The sequence below is a fragment of the Thunnus albacares genome, chromosome 4, assembly GCF_914725855.1.
Source record: "Thunnus albacares chromosome 4, fThuAlb1.1, whole genome shotgun sequence".
Lineage (NCBI taxonomy): Eukaryota > Metazoa > Chordata > Actinopteri > Scombriformes > Scombridae > Thunnus > Thunnus albacares.
Window position 1 is genome coordinate 29601358 of NC_058109.1, and position 27793 is coordinate 29629150.

The following is a 27793-nucleotide window of genomic DNA, read 5'->3' on the forward strand; positions in this document are numbered from 1 at the left end:
TTATGATGTTTTCATCAAAGAAGCTAAAATTTATCATCACACATTTCCTTGTCGTTTAATTTTGCGACTAGCCAAGTGACTTGGATGCACCATCAAGATTAAATAAATAAATAAATAACAGCACAAATGACCTAATGCAATATGCAACTTTATCGGACGGATTCACAAGTGTTTCGATTAATGCCCTAGTTTACTTTTATTTTAGTCTTATTAAATAGGCATTTTTATTAACCCAAGAGCAGTTCTCCGGAGGAAAACTTCATATCCCACAATTCCTACTTCCGCAACCTTGCAGCGCATGTTGACTAGCAAGAAGACGAAGAAGAAGTACCTCTGTCTGATCTGATCTCTGCTCTGCTAGTTAGCCAGCTGCAGTCACTGTGACAAGCGGGTTGTGGAACACAACAATCAAATGCAGACAGCTCCGGAAATGAAAGGTAACAATTTAGAAATAACTTAAAACGAGTCAAGATAGCAGTTTATCAGGAAGGATGAAGGCAACTAAACCAGACCGAGCTAGCCTGAGCTAACTTACTGTTTATTATCTGCTAAAGTTAGCAGTCAAAGTAACCTTTGAAGTTCTGCATCAGCACATCTGACTTCTCCACTGAGGGCTGTGAAACACGAAGACATATGACTTATATAAAACACAACCGTGTAAACACGAAAGATAAATGTTTTACTGTAAGAGAAGTCTGTTATTCTGTTTTCAAATGTCATTTCACACCAGTCATAGTAACAGGAGTGAAACTAGCTCAAAAGTTCTGAAAATGTAGAAAGTGTAAAAGTCAGACCATAAAATGTTAATGACTCGCGTGCTGGTAGCCATGTCATAATAGTACTTCACGACCAGCTTGATTCAGTCACAGTGTCACGAAGCTGTTGACCTTTGGCCCCATAGCTCTCCTCTGTGTGTCCTACAAGGTGTGTGTCCCTGCCTTCAGTAGCAGTGATGGATGGAGAAGCCCAAAGGGCTGCTGCGTCATGGGAGAATGGTACCCTGGCGCCAGTGGACCGCCTTCGCTGTGAGAGGGCGGACAGCCCCACACCAGGTCTGGTGGAGGGAACTGAACCAGGTGAGGCCGGCTCACATTCGTTCAACACTTTCTGCAGACCGTCAGTCAGACTTACAGCATTTCATAGAAATCATATGAATCTGAACCACTGCAGAATGGTCATCTCTCTGAGAGAGCATGAACTCTTCATAATGCCGTTAGTCACAACATCAAGTAAATCCCAGCAATTAGCCAATGTCATTATTTCAAAGGCTTTAGATTAGATTATATTAGATATACTTTATTCATCCCCAAAGGGGAAACCCTAATAGTCACCACATGCCAACACATATGACAAGAGGAAAAAACATAAAAACATTAAGACAAAGCCAGATTAAAAGAGTCTGAAAGACAGCACTGCACACATGGATAAGTAATGTGTTACCTAAACACTTGTAAGTCTTGAGGCCAGATAAGTGGATGAATGTACTGAATAAATTAGTGTAACTTTATGTAAGTGTCATTGTCTCTTGGCTCCTCCCTCATGACAGTTGAATCTTATGTAATAACTCTCCTGCAACACGCAGTTAAACCTTTTGTTATTTCCTCATTTGACATCCAGCAATATTGAAAAAAAGATTCTGTGTTTGCTGCTTGAATCTTCCACATTTTTGCAAAAGAGACACACAAAATCTATGCCTGCAATAATTTTGATTATCAATGGATACATAATTGTACCGTGACAAAAATGGGAGTATTACTTATTTGTACCTTCCCTCGTGGGAGGAAAGTATTCCATGAGTTGACTTCCTATTGACCAGCTGTTGCTAGGCAACCCCCACAAAACCGGATTAACTTGTGAATCAACTGTTTTTAATTTAAAAGTTCTCCATTTGACATTTGAGAGAGAGAGAAAGAGAGAGAGGGAGAAACACAGCATAGATATGCACATCCTGTTTGTGTTCAGAAATGTTGAACAAATGATCACAGTAACGTGTCTTTTGTAATCTGCATGACTTGCCTGCGTTCCACTTCACACCCAGTATTTTCACTTTGTTGAGTGTTTGAGGGCAATTTTTAACGTCATGAACTGACAAGGAGCACCTGAGTGCATCATTGGTTTTGGACTCTCCACCTTAGTGGCCGGTATCATTTGGAAGATGCAGCATCTGAAAAACATAAAAACATTAACATGAACTCCCTGCCTCACCAACAATATAAGAAAAAAAACTCTCACAAGAATTCTAATAATATCGACCATCTCCTCACTCACATCTGGAAAACAGACATCTGAGTGTGTCACAGTAAAAGCATGTTTACATCCAGCTTGAACAAATCCAAAGCCTCTGATGTCACTTGTCTTGATTTGCTCTACTGGAGATAAACATAACATGTTTGCAGTGTTAGCTAGCTGACTCATTATCAGACTTGCCCTATTTGCCTCCTACTTTGTCTAAATTAAATAAGCTGTGACGAGAGGTTCTTAATTTCCCTTGACTGGGGCTACTCTGGAAAGTTTTAGCCCTAAGTAGTTCTATGCTTCTTTGTTTTTGTTTTGTCACAAAAGGAGTTATTAGTCAGTCTGAATCAAACATCTGTTATTGAGGCTCTGAAAAACATTTTGCGATCATTACTCTCTCATTGACGCAGGGGCTGGCCAGAAGAGTGCTATGTTTGTCCATGCGCAGTCCTTTGAAGATCTGACTGCTGAGGCTGAGGACGGAGCTGGGAGGGAGACTGAACTGGACAAATCAGGCGAGTGTGCAGAGGAGCTCAAAGTGCTGGTGGGAGAGAAAACCATAGAGGAGCAACACAACAACGACGTTTCATCAGAGACTAGGACTAAGGAGGAGGATGTGTCCAGTGAGGCATGGAGGAGCCACAGAAAACATGTGTTTGTGTTGAGTGAGGCTGGAAAGCCGATCTACACCCGCTATGGCACAGAGGAGGCTCTTTCCAGCACCATGGGCGTGATGATGGCCCTCGTATCCTTCGTTGAGGCTGAGAAGAACATCATCCGCTCCATCCATGCAGGTCAGAATATACTTTGATTCTTTTTCATAAGTAAAGATTAATGATTTTATAAAGTATGTCAGAAAGGAAACATGTTGAATCCATGTTAACTCTGTGAATGTTTTTTGTGTCAGATGGATGTAAAGTGGTTTTCCTCACCAAGAGTCCGCTGGTCCTGGTGGGCGTATCTCGCACCTGTCAGTCAGACAAGGAGCTGCTGCGGGAGCTGCAGTACATCTACTACCAGATCGTCAGCCTGCTCACCCTCACTCAGCTCAACCACATCTTCCAGCATAAGCAGAACTATGACCTGCGACGCCTTCTGGCCGGCTCCGAGTATCTCACCGACAACCTGCTGCATCGGTTGGACCGTGACCCCGGCCTGCTGCTCAGCGCCGTCACCTGTCTGCCTCTGCCCAGCTCCGCCAGGGATGTGGTCTCATCGAGCCTGCAGGCTGCCAAAGCCAAAAACCTGGTGTTCTCCATTCTGCTGGCAGGAGACCGCCTGGTTACTCTGGTTAGGAAAAAGGACCAGTTCCTGCACCACATAGACTTGCACTTGGTCTTCAACCTCGTGGGCTCCTCCTCTTCCTTTCGAGAGGGTGAAGGCTGGACGCCCATCTGTCTGCCAAAGTTCAACACTGCAGGATTTTTCCATGCTCACATTTCTTACTTGGAGCCTGCGTCCGAGCTCTGCCTCATCCTGGTCTCAACTGACCGAGAGGACTTTTTTAACATGTCCGACTGCAAGCAAAGGTTTCTAGAGAGGCTGAGTAAGCGCAGTGCCTATCAGGCCCTGAAGGAGGCGCTTAAATGTCCGAGCTATTCTGTGGCGCAGGTCGGCATCCCAGAGCTCAGACACTTCCTGTATAAATCAAAGAGCTCGGGGCTGTACACCAGGTGGGAAGGACGTCTGCTGAAATGTCTTATAAGCATGTGTTGGAATCTATTTCATTGTTTTTTTTACATTAAGGTATATGCTATAATTGCAAAGAGAATGATCTTTCAAATGCTTTCAAGCCCTTTAAGTATATTTTTACACTATTTTCTCTAACTTTTGGTTTTCTTCGGAGAAGAAATCTTTAGTATACTCTGATTTTTCTTCCTCCAGTCCAGAGTTTCCTGATGTGTACCAGTCTGATGAGGAGCAGGAAAGGCTGATGGGTTTGTACCAGGACCTTCACAGCTGCCTGCACCATCCAACCAGACCTCTCCGCTCCTTCTACCGCTGTAGTGAAACTGAGAACCTGCTGGCATGGGTAAGCTTGGCACTGTGAGATGAGACATAGCTCAATTTTCATAACAGAGTTTCAATTTTCAAAATGCTGTATTTTATGTATAGGTATTTTTGGCCTCAATATCTCGCATAGCACACAAAATTAAAAAAAATCAGAATACTACTTCTCATCCAGACAGCCCGCAGTGGTCATTTCCTCAAGACTATACGAATAGTAATGAGAAAAAAATGCAATTCATGTAGAAGACAGTATTTGAAATGATGCAGAGAGAGAGTGGCTTTTGGAAACTTTCATTTTTGATGCAAACCTTTTGATGTGGAAACTTTCAGTTCCCCATCAACCACAAAGTTTTTTTTAAGAGAGTTGTCAGATATTATGTAAATATTTCAATCACTTGTAAGTTTAAATATCTAAAATACTGTATGTTATAGTAATGCTGGAGAGCAGATAACATTAAATCACAGTTTACACTCCTGCTGTAACAGACATTTAATACATTTAGTGCATGTGATTTGCACTTAATGTAAGAAGTGCATTTTGTGTTTAAAGGTAAGAAGAATTCAGCAAGTCAGTTTGTTTCTTTGCATTAAGAGTTTTGCACATTGAATATTGTGAAAAGTGAGCCAAAGCAGTCATAAAATACTGCAACACTCACCACATCCTTGTCATGCTCCCTGCTTCGTTCTACCTTCTTCCTGCAGGTGACAAGTGGCTTTGAGCTCTACCTCTGCTTCAGTCCGCTGGGGACCAAGGCTTTGGCCATATCTGCTGTCAACAAACTGCTGAAGTGGATCAGGAAGGAGGAGGATCGCCTCTTCATCCTGAGCCCTCTCACATACTGAGCCCTCGCTGCTGGCTGACCTCCTGAGACAAAAAGCGTCACCCTGAACACCGACTGGCCTGGTGCTAACAACAGCTGTAGATGATGCAGAAGTCAGTTCAGTGTCTACATACACTTGTCAAAGCTATGCATTTCTTGATACTGGGTTCTCTATGATGTAATTCACAGAGTTGCTATGAAAGCAGATATCACAATGAAGTTAAATTAAAGCTGTATTTTAGCTGTCTAGATTTTTATAACTTTTAATTTGGATAACGAGAGATGGAAGCAGCATCAGCACCATCAGTTACACGATAACGACATACTGTAAACGATTTATGTTTTACTGTAACAGCTTCTCTAAGTATGAAAAATGCTGTCTTTGTCTTTTTAATGTTATGAGATCAGTTCTTAAAAATCAAGAATAAAATTTGACTTTGAAAACTGGAATTTTCTCAAGACCTGCAGTAGAATGTATCCTCTTGTTCGCAGTCATTCTGTCCAGATATGGGTTAACCACATTCCTGTTTTCTCTTTACATGATGATAACTTAAGGAATTATTGTGTCTTTTTATGTCTATGCACTCCCAAGACAAATGTGTTCATGAGTTTACTGCTGTCAGTTGTATTAAAATATGTCATTGTCAGTGTAACGGAATCTTAATTTAAATACATTAATCTTCCAGTGTCCAGTAGCATTTTACTTTAAATATTCTGTATACTTATAACAGGAAAGCTGTTGTGTGAATCTGTCCTGCTTGTGTCTAATCATAACGGTTCGTTGTATTTAACAGAATCCAGCTTTGCTTAAAGAATCCACTGTTGCCTCATCTGCTTCCACTAATCATGCCTTAACTAATGGCCATTGTGCAAAGCCAATATAAAGTTGTAACATTGTAGGTTTACTGCTGCCGCACAATTTCAATACTATATATAAATAAATGATAAGTAATAAAACCGACTCCTTATTTCTCATGCTTTATTGTAATCTCGATGTCTGCTTTTTAAAAGTATTCAGTTGCAATATAATAGTTTGTAGTGATATTACTTGCTCTAGGCAACCTTACTATAGTCGCAGTATGATAATAATTTTATTCCTTACCTTAACTGTCCTCTGATATGTATTACATATATTTTGGCTGTACTTATATAAAATGTATTCTAGGATTAGTTTTCCTGTCAGAGTAATTTCTGAGTACCATCATATATCAGGAGACCAGCATAACACACACCAGCCCACATGCTGTCTTGTTGCCTAAATATTAGGTTACCTATAGATTTCTAGCATCATAAATACAAATAGTGCAAGAGGCTCTTTAATTCCTTTTAGTGCAATGAAACAGGAAAATGACAGTAAGAAAAAAAGCAATATAGAAACAGAAATGAGTGCTAATAATGTATGTCGCCTGCATCAGTTTATGGCATCATGTAGGCCACCAGACAAAGAGGTGTCTAAACCAATACGCGGGTTAGGTTTGTGGTGTGGTCTGTCAGTCTGGAGCTGCGAGGGGAGGAGCCAGCACAAGCGCAACTGAGAGACCGTGTATCCAGCCACACTGAGAGTAAAAGTTGAATCCGAAACCAACAGTTTACACTTTCCGGCGCTTCCTGAAGACGAGTAGGATCTGTGTACCAGCTTATGTATAGAATCCTGACTCTTCACTTAAAGGACGGATCCATCATACTGCGCTATACAACCAAAACAAACATCAAAACTGGCGGCGGTTGCTTCCCTGAAGAGGACAGTAACTAACCTGTACAGGTAAGCTTTTTGAAAATAACATTCGCAACTGCATGTGTCATTGATACTTTTGAACAAAATAGTAGAAGCAGCTATAAAGTCAAATTTGAACAGATATCACGGCAAAACAACACCATGCAGCCACCATAGAGATTAACAATCACTTCACAAATACAGTGATACCATAGCAGGAGAGCCAAAATATATTAAAGTGTGTTTAAGTAACTTAAAGCTTATTGCTGTGCGCCACTCACAGGAAATGAATCAATCTCAGTGTTTGATTTTTTTTGTTTATGATATAGGCTTTGGTGTGAAACTGTAGGTGAAACTGTGATCATAAGTGAGAAATGTGTGCTCAGTATGATATTATTCGGGGGGATTACTAGTGTCATTGATTATTCAATTTATAATGTGAGAGTGATATTATCACTTATTACAATTTGCATAACACAGTGAAGTTGTTTTTCTGCTCAGTACAGCATGTATAATAGACAACAATGCCTGACTATATTTGACTCCCAAAGCTCACTGAGCAAAGGTGTTGCTCTGTCTAACCTTTCAGGTTTTGTGCAGCTGTTGGAATGAAATAACATCATACATGTGAACCGAAGCCAAACAGACTATGCACTGGCAATATTTCACTGAACTGTCAGGTCAGAATGAAAAACAGAAGCATGAGCATGGAGATAAGAAGTACAACCAAAAAGATAAGAAAAGACAAGAACAGAACATAGAAGCACAGGATGAAAATGAATTTTCAGAATTGGTTTAGGTATTGAACCTTGTTGACACAACCACTTAAGTCAGTGCAGACTGATTTTGAATATTAAGTGCAAACAAATCATCCTTATATGAATTTAGACGTTTCAAAATAAAATAAATGCAGACCTAATGTCTCTGAAGGGTTCTGGTGGTTCTTCATTGGTTTGGGTTGCATTTCCTGCCACTGAATCAATACATGTGTCCTTGGGGTACAATATGTTTGGACTATTGATTTTTTGCACAATAGCTTGCCTCTTCAAATCCCTATGGATATCTGTGCATTGACTGATGAAAGAGAGGTGCTCTTCCTTACTCTAATTAAAGGTCACCAGAGTGCCTGTGAGCAAGGCACTGATCCAATAAAGTTGTTGCATACTACAGCCAATAGAACACCTTTTTCCTTCTCACAGTAGCTGCACAGGTCATTTTTTTAAGTAACTGATGGTAAAGTAATGTTGTGTGGTGTGCTTGGAAAATGAGAAATGTAAATTCATGTATTTACCAAGGACAACACACACATGAATTAACATCAACATGATCTAAATGTGTCAGATTTAGTAGGATTTAGAGGGTGCTGGTGTTCAGCCGTGAAGAAATAAACTGATGCAGCCTTCAGTCAGACCTGCATGCTGGCCTCTAAATAGCACAATAGCACAATGAATGGAAACTCAATTTCAACCATTTGCTTTATTAACCATGAACATGAAGAAAGTCAATCAGTGCCATTACTATGTATACGCATGTCCTCTTGGCTTTGAAACTCTAACCGTAACCTCAGTTTCACATGGAGCTGCAAATGTTAAAATGTAACACAACATCAGTGGGATTCTATGAATTATTGATGCAAAGACACCAGACTCTTGGCTTCAAACCTTCCCATATGACTGCCTATAGAATAAAGTGCCATTTCTTGAAAGACGTTTGGTCAAAATGAAGTTTCTCTGCTGCTAAAATAAAACAATCAGAGTTGATGAAATTCTCTGGCACGAGCAGACGACAAGTTGCTTCTTCACCTGGGACTTAAAAAGGCACTGGTCGTCTTATGACCATCAGTCCGTGCACATCTTTCCTCCTGAAAGGCACGTAGCGGTTGTGACTGGAATGCAAAGTAGAGAGGCCAGGGGTCTTGAATACAGCCTTACTGTGATGTGTTTAGTTAATGATCCACCCAACAACGCCTGTTCAGGATGAAGACAAGCCCCTGACTTTAAAGCATGGTTCCATTTGGTGGGTTGTTATCTAGACACTGATGAGGACGGGTGAGGATGAAAATCATTCACTTAAATTTGATAAATTTGGTGCATTAAAGTTGAACTAAGGCCATTAACTTGGTTTGTTACTACCAGTGCTCTTGCAAAAAAGAGTATGACTCATGTTTGAAGAAGGGTGGATGTCAGATTAAGAAGAATAAACATGACCAGACAGTATGAATGACCTTTGCAGGAAGTCACAATAAAAAGTTTTATTCACTGTCTACTCTGCTGAGCGCTACCAAAACAGCTCTCCGTTTGATTATGTAAACATTTCCTCTCACTGTTTGTGGTGAGTCAGACAAGGCTTTTATCTTTATGGCCACATGTACTTATGTCATCACATGGCTCAACCAAGATGATGACGTTTGTCACTTAAGATCTATTAGGATTTCGTGCAGAATATAGTGTAATATTGATTTGAACTTCATTCAGAAAACAGGAAGTAGGTAATTTTCAAATTAAGCAGGTTTCAGACATTACTTTAAATATATTTACTTTTCAGCCTTTTTCTGAGATGCATCTCATTGTCATCCACAGTGGACGGAGTTAGATTCAAAGACCAACCTTTAATAGAGACATGGGCCACATTACCCCCACCCCTCCATACATATTGAACTGTGGGATCATGGTCCCTGTCTGTTCTAAGATGGTCTGTTAAACAAACACTATTCCCTTTGGAAGACCATGAGATGTAGTGAAAAACTCCCAGAAAGTCAGTGGACTTATTATGTAACATTTTAGGAAATATACCTATTTACTTTCTTGGTGAGTTAGGTGAGGCAATCAATTCTACTCTCAAGGCTGTATGCCAAATAGAAGCTTGAGTCAGGAGACAGTTAGCTTAGCTTAGCCTTAAGACTGCAACAAGGAGAAACAGTTAGCCTAGCTCTGTACAAAGGTTAAAAAATACTCTAGTGCCTACTAGCACCACTAAAGTTTACTAATTAGTACAGTATATCTTGTTATTGTATAATCCTTATGAGAACTATAGTGTAAAAATGACACGTTGACTATTTCTTGCCTGGAAGCAGTGACTTCCTGGATTCTCTGCTGGTTGCCTGGCAACCTCATAGTGATGATAAAAATCCAGGAAGTCAACACTTTTTTCTTTCTCCCCTTTGAGTCTTTAAGCTAAGCTATGCTAACCATAAATCTCCTCATCTAATTCTGTTAAACTATTCTTTTCAGAATTTTTTAGTCAAACTACAGTTTTTAAGGCTAAGAAAGAAGAACTTTCACACTGAAGTTTCAGTCATTTGTGTTGTAGATGATAATTTCTTAATGATTTAATGACTTACTCCAATCTTTCATTTCACTTCATTCAGGTATTTGCGGCTGATGTTAAGGATGCATTTGTCCCAACATCAGATCTGGAGGTAACCTGACATTGTCTGTGCTGTCGCTCCCTGTGCAGTGGAGATGGTCCACTGGACCACACAGTGGGGGACATGTGTCTGGCTTCAGACTTTGCTGGCCTTTGCCTTGGCCAACTGTCCCTTGTTGGCCCCCAGCACAGTCAACTACTCAGTGGTTTACACCATGCCCTTCTTCCAGGCCCGGGGCCCCATCCAAAACATTGTCAACAACTCGCTCTACCAGGAGGTGTATGTAGCCTCTCAGAATGTGATCGAAGCTGTCAACAGAAGCTTGGAGAAGGTATGGGAGCTTCACACTGGGCCGGTGGGAAGCCCAGAGTGTCAGATATGCAATTTGTGTGACATTGACAAGGACCCCAACTTCCTTGAGGACACAAACAATCAGGTCTTGCTGTTGGATACTCTCTTTATGTATTTATATTCTTGTGGAAGTTCTCAGTATGGCGCGTGCTATTTCCACCAACTCAACTCAAACAGAGAGCCTTCTCTTTCTAAGTGTTTGTTTAGAAAGGACTCAAACTCTGCTGCCTACTGTCCTGACTGTGTGGCCAGTCCTCTCGGTACCAAAGTGACCATGGTGGAGGAGGGTCAGGCTGTCTACTTCTTTGTTGCCACCACTGTCAATGACAGTGTGACCCAGCGTTACGGTAGGAAGTCAATATCAGTTCGTCGACCACTGGCAACAGAAGATGGTTTCTACAGTGATGTACGTGGCCTGACTGTCCTTCCTGGCCTACGGAGGACGTACCATATTGAATATGTCTACAGCTTTTTCACTCAGGAGTTTGTCTACTTCCTCTCAGTCCAGAGAGAGAGCCCAGATCAGGACTCCTCTCCGTTTCAGACTCGCCTGGGCCGTCTCCCACGGAATGAATGGGAGATGAAGAGATATCGTGAGGTGATCTTGGAGTGTCGATTTGAACCAAAACGCCGCAGGAGGAATGTAGCTAGTGAACCCTATAAGGATGTGGTGTACAATGTGGTCCAGGCAGCCCACTTTGGCAAGGCAGGCAGGGAGCTGGCAGAAGAGTTAGGGGCGGAGGAGGAGGATGACATCCTGTATGGGGTGTTTGCTGTTACTGATGATAACGGGGTCACAGAGCATGACTCGGCCCTGTGCGCCTTCCCTATGGACAATGTGAACAAAGCAATTGCAGATGGGGTGGACGACTGCTGTGAGTCTGGACCAGAGCAGCTCTCCAGAGGGCTCTGCCACTTCCAGCCCTGTGAGAGCTGTCCACATGAGGTCAGTCCACTCAAACACAGACATTATAGGTTGTTACAAATGATTAATATGATCTCAGTTTAATTTATTTAAGATACTGTTTTAATTAGAGGCAGGCAGGAGAAGAACAAAGGTAAGGTCAGCAGTATGTGACTGATTCATGGCAGGCTGGTATGAGGGAAAATATGTAGTATCTACTGGATAATATGATCTATAATTTCAGGCAATAAATCATGACTCACTTTCATAATGAGGAGTCATTTAGAGTAAAAAATATCAAAGGCATTTCCCTGAACTGCACCCATTCATATGGACAATTTGCTGACTCAGTGTGCAGGTATCTTGATAAGGCCTGTTAAAAATCTTATCATGTGCGTGTGGAACAATGAAGTATGTCTGTCTTTGTTCTTCAATTTGCATAAATATGGAATATATAATAAACAAACCCAGGTTACTGAGACCTTATTGTGGCTGGATAAAACCATCTTTTGTTTATTTGAACATGAACGGGAGAAGGTAAATAATAGAAGTGAAGTAAATAAGTACTTATAGGAGTTCCTATAAGTCAAATAGGAGTCAAAAAATGATAATGACAGAACAAGACTTTTTCTCTTTTTTTGGCACAAAAAATACTTAGCACACATTTGTGAATTGTTTTCTTATGATTATATGGGAAATTATCAGTTTATGCAATCATGTAAAGCCCTATAAAAAGTAATACTTTACTCACTGCATTGGCAGGAGCAGCATCATTATGCAGATGTTAACAGAGCCAAACTAAATGAAACACTGAAAAAATATAAAAAGGTTTTTGCAGTCAAGCTGCATGTGATTATTGTTTGACTCACTTTTTGTCAAGATAAATGTCTGTGGATAATTGTGTAAAGTGATACATGAAAAGTGAAAGTGAAACCATTGTCACCACAAATGTAAATTAAGCTTGAAAATGTTTTGCCCTTAACAACATATTCATACCTTACAACAAGAGTGTTCATTAGTGAGCTGCTGTTTTTCTGTATCTGTGCTAAGCTAAGCTAACTATCTCCTGGCTCTAGCTTTATGTTTAGCATGTATTTATGAGATTGGTATCAATCTTCTCAACTCTTGGCAAGAGAGTGGATAAGCGTAATTCTTAAAATGTGAAACTATTTGCTTAAAGGAGAAGTTCATCTGAACTTTTCTCTACATTACATAAATGTCAGTAGTACATCATGGTTAGGAAGTTTTAATGGATGAGTATGGACACACTTATGGGGCACAAATTAAAATCACTTTCTGAATCAAGGTGGTCATCTGATTGAGATGTGCTTAAGTTTATTATTATAAGTTACTTTATGCACATTTATTTTATCACATGAAAAAGAATGTGCAATTGATGATTGTCAAAGTTCACCCACTTTTGGGGATTTCTGTGAAATACCATTGAAATAATGGAATGCAACCTGATGAGCATTCAGTGTGCACTCACACAGATGCAGCTGCTGGAAGGAATATTGGATGGAGGCCAGTTGGGAGTGAGGTTAGTCAGTGTTAAGACATGTTTTCTGCATCAGTTCAATGAATTTTTCAGGTCAGACAGGAAGTTTGATATAATCTCATGTAGGTCAAAGAAAGTTTGCCTCATTCCTTCCTGCTATATTAATCCCTGCATAACTGGCGTGGTGTGAGTATATTCAGTATCCTTGTAAGGCCTGTCTCAGAATATGATAGCAGTGGTTACTTGTATTAATTCTCTGGGGAAAACTTCTCTTTATTTCAAGATCCCATGCATATTTCTCATAATATTCTTTTTTATATTACGTTTGTCACTGGTGACTGCAGTGGTGACTGTTGGGGACTGGGAAGCTTGTGGTAGGACTTCCTATTCCATATTTACTAAAAGTTAATCCTACTTGCCAGTTGGAGAATTACCACATCATGTGGATGGTAACATTCCCAGAATTGAGTCACTATTTTGGATGTTGAGTTTTTGTGGTAAGACTAATAAAATACTGTAAGCTGATGTTAGTTGTTCAACTGAAAGAAAAGCTGAATATTTAACACTGTTTTTCATTTCGTTGCATTCACATTTGATAAAAGTTTGGAAGAATATGCAGTTATGTGGAGTTTGGATGTTCGATTCTGGATGTTCTTCCCTCTACTCGTCTTTGGCAGAACACTTTCTGCTAGGACTAGCGAACCCCCCTCCTAACGCTTCTTCCATTGTGTTGTTTTTGGCTGCCAGTCTGAATGTTGAGTAACCTGCCTGCGGGATTGTCCAACAATCTGAAATCCTGTTTCTTCCACGTCTTAGTTGATAAAAATACCTATGCTGCCAATAACATCTTCTGTGCCTCACAAATACTGCTTTTCTGCTCTATGAGTACGTAATTGAATTATTCAGGCACTGGATCATTGTATTGAATAATGTAGGGTAAACTTTTTTTAATATGGGCTATAAAATTCTGTTGGTCTATATTAAAAATTGTTTTAGTTTAGCATGGGATGAAATATATAATATCATATTTATAATAACATCGCACTGTTTTCTACTGTTTCAGAGGTGTTCCTCTTAATGGCTTTTTATTTGTCTGTTCTAAATTAATATTTTGACCCTTATAAATATGTTATTTTTCCTCACTAGGTTGATAAATCTTTGATTTTTAGCTCAGATGAAGTTAAGGTTTAGGGTTTGGGAAACTGAATTATAACCAAGGTTATGCTCCTCTGGGATTGAGAGGTCACTGACATCAGTCCAAAGCAATGTTGTTTGTTTTTTTACACAAAATTTTACAAGTTCTAGGCTCACTTCATGAAACTAGACAGTGCTTACTTAATTTGCTAACAGCATGTGAAAAGACCACTAATATACACCAAGAAAACAACTATAAGGTGTCATTACTTTGTTTTTTCATATGCTGGCATAAGAGATATAAATTAGCGTTAACAGAAAGAGACCCTTTAACCAAACAGTTATCCGCCCTGCTCTGTGTCCATAGCTACAAGGCAATCTGTCTGTCAGTAATGCAGCACATGATAATTTATCATGGGCTCTTAAATTATGAAATGATCATATTATCATGACAGATTCACCTTGTGCTCCTGGTGTGCAGCCCACACCATGTTCTCATAAGCAAACACCTGGGTTTATCTTACCACATCGGCAAAGTTTAAAGATAAAATATTATTAGTATGATCCAGGAGTAGTCAGGCAATAATTCAAACTACTTTATAAATCAGATTGGATGTTGGAAACTTTGTAGTAGTGACACAAAAGATAAGCTTCTTTACAAAGGTTACTGTTTGCCTTTAAAGCAGTGTAAAGTAAAATATGACACTGAATATGTAATAAATCTGTGTACACACTAATTACTAGTGATGGACTGTGTTCTCAGTAACTCAGATAAAACCTCCATATAAAGATGATGGTTGATCAGTTTTTAAAATGCATCTTTAGGTTGCTTGCTACCCCTTCCACCATGATTATAAATTATTTGACAATCCCAACTCAAGTTCCACTTACTAGGTCTTTCCACAGCTCTTAACAGACGCTTTTAGGCGCTTTTAGGACTTCTCATCTGTGTCGGATTAAAGTTTTAAACTTTAAAGTTTTGATGAAGATCGTGCGATATTGTTGAAAGCTTTGGAAAAAGCTAGTGAATAGGCCTTAGTTGAAATTGTTTTGTCTAACTACTATTTATTTTTTAAAAATTAAGTAGTTAAACATATCAGAATCTTAGATACACTGAGACCGCAGCACTACAGGTCATACTACAGATCCTGTTGTAGAAGCTGTCAACGCTGTTAAAACATGCCTAATAATACTAGTTTAAATAATGTTGAGTGTATTTTCTGTCTCACTGTCTACATCAACGTTTCCTTTTCTTGTCCTCTGCTGCCTGCGGATTTGGTACTAGAGCATGGAGAACAACGCCACATGCAGAGACCATCCTACCATGGTTTCAAAGCCCTACTACAGAGTGGACCTCTTCAACAGGCAGATGACAAACGTCCTGCTCACCTCTCTGCTTGTCACAACCATAGAGAACAAGACCGTAGCCCATATTGGCACCTCTACAGGGCGCCTGCTACAGGTACACAACAAAACACGGGGTTGAGGAGAAATACCTTTGATTGGATCAATAAACATGCCTTTTTTGTATATGATCATCTGCTAATCATCATCTCTTGTGTCTCTGTTTGCAGCTTGTGTTGACAAGATCGAGCCCTATAATCTTTGCCAATTACTCTTTGGTAGAGAATCAGAGGATCTCATCCATTGCTGCTGTGTACTCATCAGAGTATCTGCTCTTCGTGGTTGGAGACAAGGTGCAGTAGCAATCGCATGTCTGTGAAAGAGAAAATAACAATATTTCTGGGCAGATTAGGTAAAGGTGTACAGTGGTTTAGAGGATAATATTGTCATGTAATGGCAGGAAGGACTTGGGGTCAAAGACATGCAGGTCAGGTTACATTACAATTACAAATGAGTTGGGAGTGTGACTGATTGTCTGTCAATGACCATGTGATGCTCAGGAGACTTGTCTCGGGTGTTTCCCTGCCTTCTGCCCAGTGCATGCTGGGATATAGTGAGACCCCTGTGAATCAAGCGGCAAAAGAAAATCGATAAACTTGATATGACTTTGTAGTTTGGGGCAGGGAGTATATTAGAGGCTGACACTGGATCAGTAGGGTCTCGTGGTATTCCTGTGGGACAGTAATTACTGTTTTTATTGAGATTTGGACACAGCAGGAAAATTAAACTCCTCTGAAAACTCAAGAGTTCTGCAATTTTATCATCATTTCAGGTCTCTGGTTTAGCTAGAATACAGGCAAAGCCATTTCCTCCAAGAAAATAACACATCTTTTCTCAAAACAATTCACAACCATGCAAATAAACAGTGGTTAATGAAAAGAGAAGTTTGAATGCCTTGCAGATGTGTCTTGTTTGCAATGATGCTGAAAACAATATAATCTTTTTTGTTAAGGTGATGTTATTGAGTGTGAATTAAAGACATAAGACGTAATTTAATTCAAATTAAATAGTTTTATTATTCATCTCTTAAACAGCACCAGGCTGTTTAACAAGTCACATGGAGAACTTCTAGTGCCGAAATGAAATCAGATGAAATGAAACTCTTCAGATTAATATCAGATGAATAATCAAAATATCTTATCTTTTATTGGGTCATGACCCACATTTGGCTCATAGGCTACTACATGCAAATCAATCAAGGTGATTTAAATACTGTAGTTGGAGGTTTTATGTATATTGGACATTCTGCATGTCATCAACTGTTTGTATTTTCTGCTCAACATTCATGTAATTACATGAAATAAGTTGAATAATATAATCATTTGTTGACACATGATCTGGAGTGAAATGAAATGGGATTGACAATGATAAATGTCTTAGTATAGGAATGAGAAGAACATTTCACTCCCAGTGGTTATACTCATTGCCACATTAATATGAAATATTAAATAATAAATAAGGGCACCTGGGGATCTTTCCCCTAAGATTGAGTATGTGATCTGAAAGTTGCTATCTCTCCGTTTCAGATGATTCAGGTGCCCCAGAGAGGGCCAGGTTGTCAACACTTCCTGACTTGCGCCTCGTGTCTGACGGCCCCTAAGTTCATGGGCTGTGGCTGGTGCTCTGGAGTGTGCTCCTGGGAGAGTGAGTGTCACAGCCACTGGAGGAATGAGTCCTGCCCACCTGGGATCACTGGGGTGAGGTTTGTTCTGTAATCCAGGATACAAATATCACTTTGTGTAACGAATAGAAACATTTAATTTCAAGGTGGTACTATACAGTATATTCTGCTTTATTGACGCAGTTCTCTCCACGGACTGCTCCCCCTGATGGTCAAACAGAGCTAACTGTGTGTGGATGGGAGTTCCAGTCACCCATAAGACCTGTTATTACCTCCAGAACACACCAGGTCCGACTGGGACAAACTGCCTGCACTGTGCTTCCAGTTAAAAGTAACAGCACACAGTGAGTGACCATGCAGGGCTCGTTCTGTTCATACTACAGTCATTTTGTGGAAGATCTACCATTCTTGTGATGTAAAAAGAAAATAAAGAGCTTGTAATTTCTTTCCCAGAAGCCCCCTGAAAAAACGAGAAAACTGAGCATGACTTTGCTATACTGTGATCTGGTCTATTGAGGCTGCTTTTTGAGGAGAAATTAATTAGTATCTGGACCTAAGAGACATTTTACTCAAAGTCACAAATAGCAGCCTCATGGTGGCGCTGGAGGAAAATTATTAGGTCATTAGGACACACCATCATCTGGAACCCATGAATGTCTGTACAAAATTTCATGCAAATCCATCCAGTAGTTATTGAGATATTTCAGTCTGGATAGTGATCGATCATCTCTAAAACCTTGCTACTAGCATGGCTAAAAAGCATTAATATGTTTAAGAGCAGATCTTTTTCTTCAACAGATTTATTAACAAACTTATTTTAGTAATGATGATCTCATCCACAAACAGAGTGGTTTTAACTTGAAAGCTGTATGTCAGCAGCAAAGGTAACCTGCTCAATATAGGAAAATCTCAGTGTCCTCCATCATTGAGTCCAACGGTTTTAATCCACCTTGAAATTCCATTATGGCTGGTGTTGCAGTGACTGACATGCTGACGTGCGTGATTTGTTGTGCTGTTCTTTAGTCTGGTGTGTAAGATTCGCTCTGGGGCCACTGACCTGTCCAAACCAGTGAACATTACAGTGGAAGTGCATGAGGGCAAGGTGGAGGGACGCTACTCTATTGATGGCAAGGCAGAAATGCCAGGGTTTACATTTGTGGTAATCTTTGCTATTATCATCAACTTACATCCTCATAACAACATCACAAGCTTTAAATATTCTTTATAAGCTATTTCATCTATTGAGTTTTACATTTTGACTTTTAACAAATTAATTTTTTTTTTACCAAAATACTATGATAAATTGTCCCTCCAGATTCCCAACATCACAGAAATCCAACCCAACTATGGGCCTCGTGTTGGGGGCACACTCATTACAGTGACTGGACCTCACTTGGATGCTGGAAAGACCAGGAGAGTCACTCTCAATGACGTGCCCTGTCCTATAAAGAGGTCTGGAAACATATCTCCTTCAATGTTTTCATCTTAGCATCAACTTTTGTAAAGTAAAACAAAAATGATTTCATTTCCAGCTTTGTGTAGTTGCCTCACATACTTGGGGGTTAAGAAGACAAGTTGCTGCTCAGAAGTTTTTTATCGCTACGATAACTATAAAACAAACTTGTTCCAACATGTGTGTAGGATGATGACTTTGGAAACTGCAGGCTAACTCCTAGAAATATCTTGGCATCCAAAGACTCACTTAGAAATGAACTACTGTCAGAAGATGTTACCTTATTGAACATACAAAGTGTATTTACTACACTTTAACTGTCATATTACTATCTCAAATGCAATCATACATACGTCATGCCTCTTTGCAGAGTCACAAAGCCTAAAGGCAATGTGTCCTCCATCATCTGTCTGTCCCAGTCCATCTCAGAGGTGAGGGATGTCCCTCTCAGTGTTTTCATCGACAAGTCTCCTGTCCTCACCACAAAGGTGTTTTACTACAAAGAAAACCCAAAGATTACAGACGTCCTGCCTGACTGTAGCTTTGACAGGTAGGCCAGTGAGACATCCAGCAGAAACAGCTCACTCTGTATGCACTCTGTACCATCCGTAGTTCTCTCTGCAGTGATATTTCTGATGAACTTGCTTTGATCTCATCTTTTTTCATCTTCATCACATACTCAGTTCTAAGAGGAAATCATCTCTTTTGCCTGACCATATGAAAATATAATAATTTCTATATTTTTCTTTGTTCACAAACTCTAGGGGGTCGAAAGTTGTGATTAAAGGGGAGAACCTGGATTCAGTTTACCGCACCATCATCCGCTTTAAACCCAATGAGAGTCACCTGAAGCCTGTCACAAGGGTACAGTGTTCATCATAATGTAGAGTTGATTCATTAATTACAGTTTACAGTACATTATATTGAGATATATTGCTTTTTCCAATCAGTCTACTGTTTTTAGATTTATTTCCCTCTGGGGTCATGTGCTCACATTTTACTGTATGTGTTCACTATAGAAGTATGATTACACTGTTATGTTTCAGGAGTGCATAGGCAAGTCCTTGTCCACGAGGATGGAGTGTCTCACTCCTGTGTTTCCCAGGGATGAGACAGAGGAAGGAGAGCTTTCTTTTGACATGGATGGAGCATTGCAACTTTGGAACAAAGAGTTCTCCTACCACCCCTACGGCGAGCCTATACCTTTTGAAACAGAGGGACACGTGCTAAATTTGTACCCTGGTTTTGATGAAGTGTCACTACATGTAAGTTATAACTCTGTGGGTATTTGAATTAACAACAAAATGAATCTGATTTTAAAATAATACATTTTCTCATATCTTGATTTCCTTTTCTGTATGCAGCATCAGAAGCTGAACTTGGTGAGCTCCTGTATGACCATCATTATGACCGTGGCAGGTGTTGATTGTGATGCTAAAGTCCTGGACAATGAGATCACCTGCAGGATCCCCAAAAACATGACCTTCCCCAGCGAGGGGCTGGCGGTGAAGGTGAGTCATGCTGGAAGATTAGATGATGATTAACTCACTGACTTACCTGGATCCAACCTGCACCATGGGCGCCCATGTTGTATGGGCCCCCTGCCTTACCCGTGATCCATTCCTGTAAATGATGCGGCTAAGCCAAGCAGCAATGAGATAGGATAGACAAATTCTGAAAAAAAAAAGCTCAATACATTTCTATTAAAGATCATCAAGATATTTAACAAAATTGTCTTTTTGTAATAAATGACATATTTATCTGGGAAATTCTTACACTAAGAATGTCTGCATGCTGACAGTTAGCTAAATAGTTCATACTAGCCTTCAAATCAGTAAAGCATGTAGGAATAGTTTGATATTTTTCGAAATACACTTCTTGGTAAGAGTTAGATTAGAAGACTGATACCACCGATGATTGTATGGTAAGTATGAGGCCATATTTGGCAGCCAGTTACTTTAGCTCAGCACAAAGACTGGAAAAAAACTAGCCTGCCTCTGTTCAAAGGTAACAAACTCAACCTACATGCACCCAAAGCACACTAAAGCTGAACTACCTCTTGGTTCTTCAGAGTTATGTCATGGAGTGTCCACTGATGCCAGGAGTTCATTGCACATGGCCAAGAAATAGGCTAGCCCAGCACATACAACACCCCTGTAAAACCACACCGTCTCATTTTTACACTTTGGCTTTTGCTCAGATTCAAAGATATAACTACCATGTTAATTAGTGAGCTTAAGAGGTGCTGGTAGGTGGATTTTGCTATCTTTGGACAGAGCAAGGCTAGCTGTTTCCCCCTGTTTCTAGTCTTTGTGCTAACCTAAGCTAACCAGGTTCTGGTGGTAGCTTAGCATTAATTTACAGTATCGACATGAGAGTGGTGTCAATCTCCTCACCTAACTCTCTGCAACTATTTCTTTAGATATTGTAAATGTTTCTCAAGATTTAGGTACCTTTTATGAGATTTATCAGAAGCAATTGCTTCTGTATGTATAGTTAATTATATGTTAAAAACCATTAACTTAATGGTTTAAACCATTAAACCAAAAGAAGCAAACCTCAAGTGATAAAATCTGTCACACTGGTGCATGTTTGATACACTGTATGTGTTGTGTTTAATCTTTTGCTTACACACACAGGAGTCAGAGCTTTACAGTCATCTATGTATGACAGAAAACACAGCCAGTCTAGTGTAAACAGCTTTAACTTATAATCTATATTTTACTAAAGTAAAGGTCACACTAAAACACTCTCTGCAATAACAGATTGATAGATCTGCAATAACAATGGTTCATGCACTGTGTATGATGGACTCCGTTCTCCAGATCTCCATCAACGGGCAGGTCCACAATGTTGGCACAGTGGTGAGGGTCAGCAACCACTACATGGTGGGGATTGTTCTGGGGATCCTGGCGGCTCTGGTAGCCGGGGCGGTGCTGGCCTTCGTTGTCATGAAACACTTGAGGAAGAAAAAAAAAGGTGGGCTCCTCTCTGTTGCGTGGACGTTGATCAGACATGTTTATACAACAGCTACTGGCTGTGGGTGGGGATTTGGGATGAATTATGCGAATCTTTCAACTAGAACATCCCCAGTGTTTCATAGGATGTATGTGTGTTCTTCTTCAGTGGTTGATGATTTAAAGGCTGTTGTGAAATGTTTTTCAGCCTCCATGGCAGAGACCCGTTTGGCTCACAGTGCTAACCGTGCTGGTACAAATAATGTGGAGCTGTCACCTGTTGGAGACTACAGAAGAGGTGACACACTGGCTAAGCACTTATCATACTCCACTAATGCTGCTAATTGACACTGCTAATTTGCCCCTGACACTTAGACCTACATGACCTTCTGTAATAACCCTTCCTCTCTCTCTGGGCTTAATAGTAGTATCCCTGAGTCCTCCCACCCCCCTGGTGGGGCCGGTGGTGTTCCCTAGCATGGCCTACGCTGCAGGCAGCATAGATCCTACCCTCACTCCCCTCATGCCTCCAGAGAAGATCTCAATCTCCAATTTTAGGCCAGAGCTGCTGGAGGAGGTGAAGGATGTTCTAATTCCTGCTGAGATGCTTATCGTGCAGCACCATCGGATCATAGGCAAAGGTATGTTATGCAGCCTGATGCAATCTGTATCACATTTTGAAGGAAACAGCATTAGTCCTGTTATTGTGTTTTTTTCCTGCAGGTCATTTTGGAACAGTCTATCATGGCTACTTCACCGACCACAATAACAGAGAAATCCACTGTGCTGTCAAGTCTTTGAATAGTGAGTAATATTTGCTTCTTGAGTGTTGATTTTTACACCTTAGGAAAGCACTAGAAAGTCCCTCCAGTTCGTCTGCTGTTGGAGAAAATGCCACAGGAAGATGTTCTCTGAAAACTTCAAAAGCAGGCTCTTTGTGCTCTGCTGTGTTTTTAATAATTGTGTCTTACTCTTTTGAAATATTTTGTGTATCTCATCAGGGATAACAGATGTCGAAGAGGTGGAGCAGTTCCTTAAGGAAGGTATCATAATGAAAGGTTTCCATCACAGCAATGTACTGTCTCTACTGGGCATCCTGCTGCCACAGGAAGGTCTCCCTCTAGTGGTGCTGCCATACATGAAACATGGGGACCTGCGGCACTTCATACGCTGTGAGAAGAGGGTGAGACTGCTACATTAAAACAGTGGAAATTAATCATCTGATTCATGTGCAACCATCTGTTTACTACCTAGCAAACTATGTACCATTCCCAACTGTTTTAATTGAGCTTGTTTGTGGGATTTGTTTAGAACCCCACTGTAAAGGATCTGATTGGCTTCGGACTGCAGGTAGCCAAGGGGATGGAGTATTTGGCTCAGAAGAAGTTTGTACACAGAGATCTTGCAGCACGCAACTGCATGTGAGTCACCAAGATATGTTGAGAAATCAGCAATTTATTCACTGCCATTGGGCCTGAGTTGTTCTGAATTAGTATAGGGAGATGTTAAAAGGTACAAAATTAGTTGAGGTTGTTATATCACAGTACTCAGGGACAATGTTTTGCAACAAAAATATCCATGTACTTCTTCTGTCCTTAGGCTGGATGAGTCATACACAGTGAAGGTGGCAGACTTTGGCATGGCCAGAGATGTTTTTGATAAGGAGTATTACAGTGTTCAGGACCACAGGAAGGCTAAACTGCCTGTCAAATGGATGGCCATCGAGAGTCTGCAGACACAGAAATTCACCTCCAAGTCAGATGTGGTGAGCAGACAAACGTCAACCATAATCAAGATTAAACCAAGATAGTGGTTGTTGATGTTTGGGTACTGAAGGACACTTGTACAATGTTGATGTGTTTGTCTTTTAGCATGATCTGAAAAGGGGATGATCATGTTTTAGGTTCACAAAATTTCAACAATGTTTGCGGTGTTATGCTACATGTAGCTTCTCAACATTAATTTATTGCCCCAATAACCAGTATATTAAAATTCAGGTAACACAACTCTTCTCCAGTACACCATGATTTATTCACCAAACATTTGTATACTGGAGAGGAGTTGTGCCACCTGTTTTCATTTTGATTGACTTACATTGAAGCTCACACTGGTCTGCACCCTGCTGTGTGTGCGTTCTCAAAGTAGGTAATTGAATAATCAATATATTACCATCTGCTTACCTCTATACAGTGGTTTGCGTTGTGTGCCACTTGGTTAGATCCTGCAGTAAATTTGCTGGTTTATTCCAGGTCCACCATCCTAACTGCACAGACTCAATGAAACATTAGCCTACTTCAGATTAAGAGCCATATTATCTGTGTTCAAGATTGTACCATTTTTTCTTGCTCATTGTGCAGAATGAGTGAAAGAGTCTTTCTCTCAGGAAGCAGTGGGGTTTTAAGAGGTGTAAATTACTCGCACCTTTATAACACCTTTATACACAATTTTAAACTTGTCTTTACATACTGTATGAACACAATCAAACAAGGACACACTAGTTAACAGCTACTTGATGGGTCTGCATATGTGCTGGTACATGCTGTATAACTTTCATCCCTCCTGATGTAGTGGTCCTTTGGTGTGCTGATGTGGGAGATGCTGACCAGAGGAGCGAGCCCCTATCCAGAGGTGGACCCTTATGACATAACACATTACTTACTGAAGGGCAGGAGGCTTCCCCAGCCTCAGTACTGCCCTGACCCTTTGTAAGTAGCCAGAATAAAAGCATTATATCACTTGCTTTGTTCATTCAGTCTAAGGAATAACTGTAAACTCGATGGTGGGTTTCATACAGCAGTAGAACAGTATACTGTAACTTCACAGAATTAGGGAGTGCTTCAGCAGGAGTACTAATACTACAATAATACTAACACAGATTTACAGCTACAAGACAGAGGAGAAAATGTCCTGGCACAAAGTCCAAGTAGTAATAACAAGATGTTCGAATAGTCACTCAGTAATGTGAAACCCGTAAATTGTCCACTACTTGGTATTCCAACATGGTTAAGCAATGTCATGTAGGAGTTAATGTGTATGTCTAAAACACACTTGCTTCTTTCACACACAACCACACACACACACACACACTGGTGTAAACTGTTATCCCTGGTGTAACTTTACAAGGAAAGGAGCCGACATGTTTTTGCTGTTTGAAAAAAAAACAATGTAATGATATATCCCATGGCCTGCAAGCCTGTAAGCCCAGTGAATTAAAGAGTGATAGAGAATAGATGAACCATTCATACCCCTTGTTCACTAAGACATTATCGCACATCTGGTGTTGGTTCATGGATTATGGAAAATGTCATCTAGGCAACCATGTAGAGCTCCTTGAGTTAAAAAAAGGCCAACACAGGACATATACTTGTTGATAACACTCCTTATCATTAAACTGACCACAGTATAATTTCTGGTGTTGAACTTGAACTTGAATTCTTGTTAATTAGAGCTCAGCTCATGTTGAAGTTGGGTAGTGCTATGCTGCAATTATGTGAGATCACCAAACTACATGAACAAGAATGATCAAGGTGCAAATCTCCCATACCAACAGGTACAACAACTGGTGTGTAGAGACTTAAAGATCCAGTTGCCTTCAGACAGATAAAAAACACAAACTTGAGAGCTCATCAGTGCTGGAAGGGAACAATAATATTTGTCTCTAAAGTGATATAAGTCAGGAATTTGTGAAATGATGACCCAAAGTGGAAGTCATTATAGATTACTAGTGTATAATGTTTAATGAAGAGTGCACAAAATGTGTGCAACCCTATGAATGAGCTGGCCCTTTTCTCTTCACATCCATGTTTTTTCCAGGTATAGCATTATGCTCCAGTGCTGGGACCCTGATCCTGAGTTGAGGCCCAACTTTGCTACATTGGTGTCAGCTGTCTCGACCATCCTGTCAGGCCTGGAGGGAGAGCACTACATCAGTCTGAATGTCACCTACGTCAATCTGGACCAGCCACGGCCTTACCCCGCCCTCACAGAGTCTGCTGATGAATATGACTCCACAGATGTTGAAGACTCGGGCTCAGTATCTTCCTGATCCAACTCCCTCAACTTAAACTGGTATCGGTGCTAACAGCAAGAGCACAATAACCCTCTGCCAGGTCACGACAGTGTGTTTTACTACAAAGCATCTGAAACAGGGATATTGCCTGTTGTATGTGTGCGTGGGAGTGGTTGTTGTAAAATGCACAAAGCTGAAACCCTCAGGCAGCCATATTGGAGGTCCATCACTGTGGCAACAATAGCTGAAACAGCTATTTGACCTTCCAAACTAGGCCGTCTCAGAAGTATTTAATAGACATTTAGTTTCTGTGTGTTTTTCACTGGTAACAGATAATGTCACTGATATGATACATCTTATTAGTTTGTATGAGCTTGTTAGTTGGCAAAACATAGCAAGTCTTGTTAATACTTTTTCATATTGTGTAGAGGCTAACTAGCATCACGCTGTTTCTGTAAAACAACCCACAGGTTAGGTAGCTAGCCAGCAATGCTAAAAACCAACTGTTTGTTCAGATTAAAGGGGCAGGCTGCGGTTAAATAAGGGACAAAATTTTACTCATCGTTGAACTGACTTATTCCAACACTAAAGTCTAGTTTACAGACTAGTCTTTTTCTGATGTCTGCTTTTTTGTGGCACAGCTGTCAGTTTTTTATACCTCTGTATCTAACTGTGTTAGCAACAGTATTGCTGAGAGAGGAGATTGTGGCTCACACAAAGCATAGCTCCAATCAAATCAAATAAACTTCAGTGGCATGTTTGCTTTCTTTTACCACTAACAATGTAAGCCCTGTTTCGACCAAAAGTTTCAGGTTTGGAACCAGAGGAACTAATCTCAGGAACTAAACTTGGAACTAAAAGTCCCTGTTATTCAATCCTGTTTGCATTTCCACCACATCTGAGGAACCAGGTAGATCATGCAAATTAGACCCATGAGGAATTAAAAAATGAGGATGGCACTTGAAATGAAGTATTCATACATGAGGAAAAAGCAACACAGATTTGTCTTGTTCTTTGTATTTACTGTTGCATAGTGTACTGTAGTGGATCCCATGTGTATATTAAATGTTTAGGTATGACATTCCCACATTTGCTTTTAATTCTTTTGCTGTCTAGTGATTGTTCTGTATATTTTGGATCATACTTCTGTAAGGCAAAATGTTGACCACAATGTTCTGAAGAAAATCTGATATCACCCTGTTGCTTGTATTTCTGACACGTCTTTGAGATAGTGTAATAAATTAAAATATTTATTTGTTTATAGATTTGTTCTCATTTCATTTTCATAACCTTTATTTAATCTTGATAGTCATTTAGGTTGCCCTTATTTATAATGACTGTAATAAATCTAAGGGCTAAGTGGTATACAGAGTGCAGGGGCTCAAGTGTGGAAGCAGAGGCATACGTGTAGGTTATGTCACCATAATCCAGAACCAGCATAAAAACTGCTTCATCACCCTCTTCCTACAACACATTGGAAAGGTGTCTCTGTTTCTGTAAAAGAAGCTGACTTTTTGTTGCAGTTTACCAACAAGGTTGTTCACATGATATTTGGATGTAAATTTCTTGTCTAGCCAAATGCCAAGGTATTTATATCCTGTCACTCTATTAATGTTATGTCCATGTGTGGAGGTCCATCACTGTGGCAACAATAGGTGAAACAGCTATTTTACCTTACAAACTAGGCCATCTCAGAAGTATTTAATAGACATTTAGTTTCTGTGTGTTTTTCACTGGTAACAGATAATGTCACTGATGATACATCTTATTAGTTTGTATGAGCTTGTTAGTTGGCAAAACATAGCAAATCTTGTTAATACTTTTTCATATTGTTTAGAGGCTAACTAGCATCACACTGTTTCTATAAAACAACCCACAGGTTAGCTAGCTAGCCAGCAATGCTAAAAACCAATTGTTTGTTCAGATTAAGTAAAATGAGGCTTTTCAAACACCTACTAACTATAGTGCACTGGAGTAGTGCATGGGACACAAAGGGGAAGGCTGCGGTTAAATAAGGGACAAAATTTTACTCATCGTTGAACTGACTTATTCCAACACTTAAGTCTAGTTTTCAGACTACCAACAAGGTTGTGCACAGGATATTTGAATGTAAATTTCTTGTCTAGCCAAATGCCAAGGTATTTATATTTTGTCACTCTATCAATGTTATGTCCATTCATAGTAGATATATGCAAGTCGTTATGAGCAATATTTCTGTCTCTGGAGAACACCATGAATTTTGTTTTGTTTGCATTAAGAACTAGTCTGAGATTAATGAGTGCATCTTGAAGGACATTAAAGGAGAGCTGCAAGTT

At 40.0% G+C, this 27793-nt stretch overlaps 2 protein-coding genes across 3 annotated transcripts; both read left to right on the top strand.

The window, feature by feature from the left end:
• Positions 1–287: 287 nt before the first annotated feature.
• Positions 288–6043, top strand: mon1a (MON1 secretory trafficking family member A). The gene is made up of 6 exons (XM_044348904.1): positions 288–437; positions 925–1076; positions 2646–3029; positions 3143–3908; positions 4120–4267; positions 4948–6043. Exons 2-6 carry the CDS (start codon positions 953–955, stop codon positions 5086–5088), a joined length of 1563 nt encoding a protein of 520 aa, XP_044204839.1. The 5' UTR covers positions 288–437; positions 925–952; the 3' UTR covers positions 5089–6043.
• A 560-nt stretch (positions 6044–6603) lies between these two features.
• On the top strand, positions 6604–27551 carry mst1rb (macrophage stimulating 1 receptor b). 2 transcript variants are annotated; one of them, XR_006403230.1, is made up of 22 exons: positions 6604–6828; positions 10148–11444; positions 15320–15496; positions 15609–15731; positions 16965–17135; positions 17243–17403; positions 18083–18218; positions 18375–18511; positions 18883–19062; positions 19277–19376; positions 19559–19777; positions 19877–20023; positions 21338–21491; positions 21678–21767; positions 21895–22110; positions 22193–22273; positions 22471–22652; positions 22781–22890; positions 23069–23234; positions 24038–24174; positions 25283–25948; positions 27358–27551. XR_006403230.1 is itself a non-coding variant. In XM_044350125.1 (21 exons), the coding sequence occupies exons 2-21, from the start codon at positions 10242–10244 to the stop codon at positions 25512–25514; spliced, it is 4122 nt and encodes a 1373-aa protein (XP_044206060.1). In that variant the 5' UTR covers positions 6604–6828; positions 10148–10241; the 3' UTR covers positions 25515–25992. The 2 variants fall into 2 exon arrangements, 1 of the variants encoding a protein (XP_044206060.1); XM_044350125.1 differs by lacking the exon at positions 27358–27551 and having other exon boundaries at positions 25283–25992.
• Positions 27552–27793: the final 242 nt, after the last annotated feature.